This window comes from Notothenia rossii (genome assembly GCF_949606895.1).
Source record: "Notothenia rossii genome assembly, chromosome: 2".
NCBI classification, from domain to species: domain Eukaryota; kingdom Metazoa; phylum Chordata; class Actinopteri; order Perciformes; family Nototheniidae; genus Notothenia; species Notothenia rossii.
This window is the reverse complement of record NC_136904.1, coordinates 32980225-32987892: the sequence shown is the minus strand read 5'-3', so window position 1 is coordinate 32987892 and position 7668 is coordinate 32980225. Positions and strand designations below refer to the sequence as shown.

Genomic DNA, 7668 nt, shown 5'->3' with positions numbered 1-7668 from the left:
TCAGAACTTTGCATGTCTTATATTATTGGTCTGCATTCTGTTTATTAATCAATACTTTCAGATATATTCAACTGGTGGGATTATGTTGACTGTATATGTATTACTAGACTCAACTAAATATTTTCTTTCCCTCCCTGCTGTTCTGTTCTTATGTATTGCATCACATTTTTACTTTAATGTTTTGTGTTTCTTTGATTTCTTGTTTGTATATTGTGTCTGTGTCGTGCTATGTGTCTCTGTGTTTGTGTGGCAGTTTGAATGTTTGGGTCCTTGTCAAATGTTCATCAGCTCTGCATCTGAGGTTGTACAGCCTCTGTTTCACTCGTTGTAATCACAGTCTTCAGCCTCTATGTTGTTTTTGGTTTGCTGTGCCAGTGCGCCGCCTCCACTCTGCTGTATGCATGCTAAACCCGGGGCAACATTTCTGGCACCATATGGGTGATCTCATCCTGTTGGAATTTGAATACTATACTTCTGCTGCAACTAACTACAGATTCAAACATAAACTTACTGCAGATATAATAATTATAATGTATTGTCTTGGAAGAGATCAAAACATATGTTGGATATATTTCAGCATGTTTCATCATTTGGTAACCTGAAAATAGAATTTATCAAAAACAGAGGAACATGGATTATAATTTTGTTTGCAGTAAGTAGTTTGCATCAGAGGTTGCAGCTGCCTACAGTATTGTTCAATAACTTGTCAGTCCTGAGGTGTGATATTCCTTTTATCACTGCTTTTACTCCCTTACCTTGCTGGGCAACTTCCCATCCCCACCCTACGCTTAAACAGTAGTTTCACCAGCCCCCTTTTTTGCAGAGGTAGATGTGTGCCATCCCAACCCTTGTGCCAATGGAGCAACCTGTGTGGAGAGTGCAGAATCTTACAAATGCTTATGCCTGCCAAGCTACGGAGGGGAAAGATGTGAGATCGGTATGAGATCAGCTTCTGCTTATAACTAAACTAACAACAGCCCCTCAAAAACAACTGAAGAAAGAGAGATACTAATCATCACCAGCATCATTACTGGCTGGGGCTCTATGAGGAGTCCTGGTGTCCAGAAGTCGAAAATGCCAACCTGCTGCAATGTCCTAAATTTGCCAGGAGACAGTGTTTTCTAAAGGGCAAAAAGCTATAAAAGAAACTAAAGGGTTGGTTCATCCAAATCCCAAAAAACCTGAGAAGCGTCTACTAATGCAGTATTAGTTACTGAACCATTGAGTCTTTGGGAAACCATTTTCTTGATTGTCATGCAGTAGCTACACACCTTTAAAGGAATGGCAGGTCTGTCAAGTTTGTCATCATTTGAATTTGCAAAAAATATAAACATGTGGTTCTAGTAAGAGCTAAACTTGAAATGGATTGTAGTGTTAATTCATTTAAAAAAAAAAAAATCAGGTGTAAAAAATTGATTGTTTGTCGAAAGAAAGAGGCTAACGATAGCATGTCTGGCTAACTAGTGCTAATGTCTACAGTAGTATCCAAGCATTACATCCAGTGGCGGAATGGCCATCGGGACGTTCGGGAGGAACGTACCCAAGTACCACTTGGCCCACTCCGATCAGGCCACTAGGTCCACCGTTTCCCCGCAGCGAGGTTTATCCATTAAATCTAAAATAGTCCACTGTAACAGACAAGCATGACATCTTTAAATAATGACATTTTGAGATGCAGATCTGCCTCTGTCGAAAAATTACCAAGTTTGAATGAAGAGAGACAATTACTTTTTAAAACCCAACTGCATGATGTATTTTATTAAAGAATGTCCTACCCACCATAAAACATTATACATGCTGTAAAACTGTAACAGGGATAATTTATTTGATATAAAATACTCCCTATGAAAACTGCTGTCAAGGTGTTCGGACAAAAGGTGGAAATATATCTTGTAATTTGGTTGAACTGATCCTTTAAGTAATTACGGCAAGAGAATGAATGAAGCCTTTGAATGCTACTGTAATAATAAAAACTCACTCCTGATTTACTGTTGGGCGGGGCTCCGCTTATGAATAAGTTTCCATTCTGCATTGAGACGTTTGTTCTGTCAGAATGGAAAACGCTGCCCATCGTCAGACTTGCACTGGATGCCAAAAGAAACTGAGGACATCATAATGGGAAAATATGCTTCTCACTGAACACAATTTCTGAATATGTATAACTGAAACACTACATGGGTTATGAAAAATATCAAGCACTTCATCAGCTGCTCCAATACTAATACCGCTTACATAGCAGAAATAATGATAAGAATACATAAGAGCTTCTCATCATCTGATACTGTGCTTTAGTTTTAAAACCCATTTGTGGATGTTAGTCTCGGCAGCCTACAAATTGAAAACATGTACTAAACTATACTGAATATTGAAATGAATATGCCATACATTAAATGAATGATGACTCTTGCGGCTGCAGATGAGCAGCAGTGTGAAGACCGTTGGACTAAGTTTCAGGGGAACTGCTACCGACACTTCTCTGACAGAAAGTTATGGCTGGATGCAGAGCAGCAGTGCAGGGACATGAACGCCCACCTGGCCAGCATCATCACCCCAGAGGAGCAGGACTTTGTCAACTGTGAGTGCACAATGTGCTGTGGTTTGTTTGTGTTCACAGAGATGTAGACAATTTAAAACCAAGATCTCAATATACTTTTTTCTCCCGCAGCAAACGGACAGGACTACCAGTGGATCGGGCTGAATGACAAGACCGTAGTGAATGACTTCCGCTGGACGGATGGCACTCCACTGGTGAGTGAGGACTAGATATAGTCAGAGCCAAATATAGTATAGTTTGGTGTTTAACCCCTTAAATGAAAGTCTACTTGTGACCTCTACTCTACATGACTCTACTTTGGTAGGAAATTCAATCAAAACAGCTAAAAAGAGACGTAACATGACCATGGATGCAAAACAACTACAGACAAGCAAAACAACTACAATAAGAAGTAAAACAACAAACATGCAAAACAACCAAGAAAGACAAGCTAACAACATTTTGTGTATCTTTTAGCATCTTGAAAATGGTGTCTCATAGTAATGTTTCAGCCTGAGCCTCTTGTCTACATTTCTTTCACAAAGGGCCCATTTTCTTAATAATATGTCTCTGCTTCAATGACTTAAATATGTTAAATGATCCAGTAATTATTTTTTATTTGCTTTACTTTCCTGTTAATTAAATCATATTCCTTATATACGTATTATTATTTATGCATTAATCCAACTTTAGAGTCTACATTTGAATTTCTGTTTGGTTCTATATTGACTTGCATTTGACTGTGTATTAGTTTAATAGAGACGTGCGTTTAAAATGAACAAAGCACTTGTGATAACATTTCTGAGCATTTGAATGCAAATTCACACACTTCATCATCAGGTCTGAAATAGAAACAACAGCTGCACCACGCTACCCACCTCACCTCAAGGTTTATCTGAAGGCACAAAATTACCAAACCAGTGCAAGCACAAAAACTAATTACTAATGTGTTCGGATATAACTCGGCACTGTTATTAAAACATGTTGCTGTGATGGTGGAAGCCTGTTGCTTCAGGACCAGTGGGATGATCTACAAACTGTTTGTATCACCATGAGCCAGGTTTTCCTTTGCTGCTGGCAACCTTGTATTTTTTTGCTGTAGCCCTCTGTATCAGAACACCTGTTTCCTCATCGAAATCAATTATAGATGATGCGTTGTAGCACAGTGTTACTGCGCCTTAAGGATAGAGGATCATGGAGAAGGAGAGAGATGCAACAATAGGGAAGAAGGGAAAGTCATGCACATATTTGGGACATTTTCTCTCTAAAGGCGTTGAAGTAGATTGGACATGTGGAACGTGAGAGAACAATGAAAAACAAGATCATATCCTGCTTACGTACAGAGTACAGTACAGAATATTTTTTCAAATTAAACGTTGTGGTCCTTCTTACCTATTCTCTGTGTCCGAGTTCACCTTGTAGTAATGGTTTCCTTCTCTTCTTAAGCAATACGAGAATTGGAAGCTGAACCAACCTGATAATTACTTCAACTCAGGAGAAGACTGTGTGGTGATGATCTGGCATCAGAACGGCCAGTGGAATGACGTGCCGTGCAACTACCGCCTGCCGTTCACCTGCAAGAAAGGCCCGGGTATGTTGGTTAGAGAAAAAAATAACATCTTTAATGAAGTTTTTTAAGCTGTTTTACTTTATTTTGTGCCATCAATAAATCAATCAATCAATCAATGTTTATTTATAGCCCAATATCACAAATGTTACATTTGTCTCAGTGGACTTCACAGTTTGTACAGAATATCAGTGACAATACGACACCCTCTGTCCTTAGACCCTCCCATCATACAAGGAAACACTTCCAAAGAAACCCCACAGTTTAACGGGGAAAATGGGAGAAACCTGCCCATACAGTATGCATTCATTTCATCTTTGTATAGAGTTTCTTTGGTACATTTGGTGGCATACTCTGTTTATCAAAGCGTGTTAGTTAGTTATCAAAGCGTGTTAGTTGAAAAAATTCCTTCTGGAAATGTGAGGTAAAACTAAAGAAAAAAGCTAAAAAAGGCTAAAGAAGTCCCAGAGCTCAAGAGTTGGTAATTCTCCATCATTTCAGCAGAGGTATGAGGGAACTCCTTCACACAGAGCACACAGAGTGGCGCAGGAATGAAAAACGTATAATTACTTGGCATTTAACAACTTCCTGTTCCCTAAATTTATAAGTTTTTTTAACTTGTTCTTGTGTACCTGCCTGAAATAAGGTCTGTGGTTAACACAAGCTAAAGGTATATTTTATTTTGTTATTGGACCTAAAAGATAAAATACCCCACTTGTAAATGTCCAAAGCTTTATATGGCATAAAAACATAAAAAGACAGTTGCGAAAAAGTGACAAAATGAGTCAACTATACTACTATCATCACGCTGAACATTAGCCGCTTTTAGCTTAAGGTTGCTGATGTGAAGTTATGCGAGACTGATATACTTCGCTTATAGCCTAATGTTGGCTTTAATTCTTGCATTTGCAGTTACGCTTCAAAATCAAAAAGTGTTGTCAATATGTAAAGACTATGCTTCTGAACAAAACGTTTTAAGTATCATAAATGTGTGTTATCTTATTTTGCGTTATATTCGTAAATTAAATGGCAAAAACCCATTGGATTTTGTTAAGCCCCAAGCCTGTTTTTCAGGTTTCAGGCTCGAAAATGACATGCCCAGAACAAATGACTATATCTCCACTTCTAAAAGGGGTAAATTAATAATTTATTTTCTCAAAGCAATGCTACACCTGTGAGTTGGATGAAGAAAAGTCAGAATCAATATAAATGTTTTAATTTTAAAGTAAATTCAGATTGAACATAGTAAAACAAATCAAATTATAGTTTCCGTCCAAAAAAACCCCATTACTTATAGTGCAAACCACCGTTGAATGATGGGATAGTAGACTAAAAGCTTTAGGAATCCAAACTATAATAATTACCCTGTATCAAGATTGATGCAAAACAAGTGAAATTTGACCTTATAAGAGAGGTTTAGAAAAAAACAAAACACTTCTGGGGTCACTTGGGTGTATTTGCCATAACTCTGGAACCCATCGGTAAACCGGAAGCTGGGTTACAGCTCTCATACACTCTATATGAAAACTACTCTTGTTGACAAAATGTTATGATGGATTATCAGTAATCATTTCAAAGTGACACAGAGACATTGGATTAACCTTCATTAGCGTTTATATGCGTTTTAATGCCATTGAACACAACTTTTGATCAGAAAACAGCAAATGTAAAACGTATTTGCCGTTTTGGCTCCGTAAAGTGAAGTTGTGTGTTTTCTTATCTTGCCTTCGCTGCCGCGAAGGTCGCACAGTGATGATACAGTGATGATACTTATACCATTGGAATTTGTGGAATCTCAGCTTTCATATGATATCTTGTTTGTGCAGATCTTTCGCTTAGTGCTAATTCAGAGGGTCGGCGTTAGAGTTGTGTTTTGTTTTGGTAATAATTGTTCATGTCGTCAGTTAGCTGAGTTTCTTGCCGTTAAGTGGGTATGACACATTAATAGCTTGTTAAATGTTAAGAAGCCCTAAGACACAGTTTCGTGAATATTGTTGTGTTTTGCCCCCGAGGGCGGGGGCATGGGGTTTAACAGATTTTAAGGGAGCTCATGTGTTGCTTTATGCCAAGGTCTGCCTACAATAATAGATTGTCCGTATTGATTGATATTGGTCTGATTACAACAGTATTGCCTACTATACTGAAAAAACTATTATACTGAAAAATACAAGATATACATCGCACAGGGTGTGACACCGTTACCTCTCACTCTGTCCTCAGTATCCTGTGGCGCCCCACCTGAGGTGGAGAATTCCCATATGTTTGGTAACAAGAGGGAAGAATACCCTGTCAACTCCATCATCCGCTATCAGTGCAACCCAGGGTTTTTACAGCGCCACCCTCCGGTGGTCCGATGTAAGGCTGACGGTCAGTGGGAGGAGCCCCAAGTGGAATGTACTGATGGTGAGTGCAGTCTGAGTTGATTCCCCTTTGTTCACCTTGGGACTAAATTGTAAGAAAACCTCTCCACAGGTAACGCAACTGTGTTGAATTATGTGAACTCACTCTTGTTGTTTTTCTCCTTCGCCACAGTTAAAGCCAGAAAACGAACACAGCCGAGCACCAACAGGATGGCAGCTGGTGGCAAGCTTCACTAGAAAAAAGAAAAAAGAGGACTTCATTATTTAAGAACGTTTGCAGCACAAATCCATTTTTTATTTTAGTGAAGATGACTTTAAAGGGTATAATAGTTGGAAGGCTACATCATTTTTTGATCCCCTGTCCCTCATAATATATTTTAATTATATATAATATTTTGATTGCTCTGAGTTTATTTGCATTGTGTGTTGTGATTTAGTTTTGTTTAGTGAATCTATTGCATACCCAGTTAGAGATTGTTGGTTCTAAATACATTCAGAGAATGATACCATTCATTGTTCTAGGAATGTTTTCAGCGGGAAGTTTTATTTTGGTTCCCAGAATGTTTTTCTGAAAGGTAGGATAACGTTCTCTAAAAACAATCTTAAAATGTTTGGTGATAACCTTCTTAAGATGTTTTTCATAAGCTTCTTAAGATGTTTTTGATAACATTGTTAGAACATTATGCCCTACTATTCTTAAAACATTTTCAGCTGGAAGTTTTATTTTTGGTTCCCAGAATGTTGTTCTGAAAGGTAGGATAACGTTCCCTAAAAACATTCTAAAAATGTTTTGTGATGACATTCTTCAAATGTTTTTGATAACATTGTTCGAACATTATGCCCTAATATTCTTAAAATGTTTTCAGCTGCAAGTGCTTTTGTGGTTCCCAGAATGTTCTTCTGAAAGGTAGGATAACGTTCTCTAAAAACATTCTTAAAATGCTTGGTAATAACCTTTTATAAATATTTTTGATAAAATTGTTAGAACATTATGCCCTACTATTCTTAAAACACTTTCAGCTGCAAGTTAGATTTGTTTATGTTGCCAGAATGTTATTATTTTAGAGTAGGATAACGTGCTTTATCGTTATGATTCATCAGCAGCTAGCACAAGTCACTGTCGGTGTCTCATGTATTGGAGGGGACCCAGAATCAGACTAGGAATCAGCTGGTGAGCGTAACATTTGTTTTTTAGAAAAGGGGAGCTG

General features: G+C 38.0%; 1 protein-coding gene across 1 annotated transcript; it reads left to right on the top strand.

The window, feature by feature from the left end:
- Nucleotides 1–630: 630 nt before the first annotated feature.
- LOC307029581 (aggrecan core protein-like) lies at nt 631–7668 on the top strand (the record flags this gene model as incomplete). Its single annotated transcript, XM_079665662.1, has 7 exons — nt 631–652; nt 824–937; nt 2417–2575; nt 2666–2748; nt 3980–4124; nt 6321–6503; nt 6633–7668. 7 exons carry the CDS (start codon nt 631–633, stop codon nt 6695–6697), a joined length of 771 nt encoding a protein of 256 aa, XP_079521788.1. The 3' UTR covers nt 6698–7668.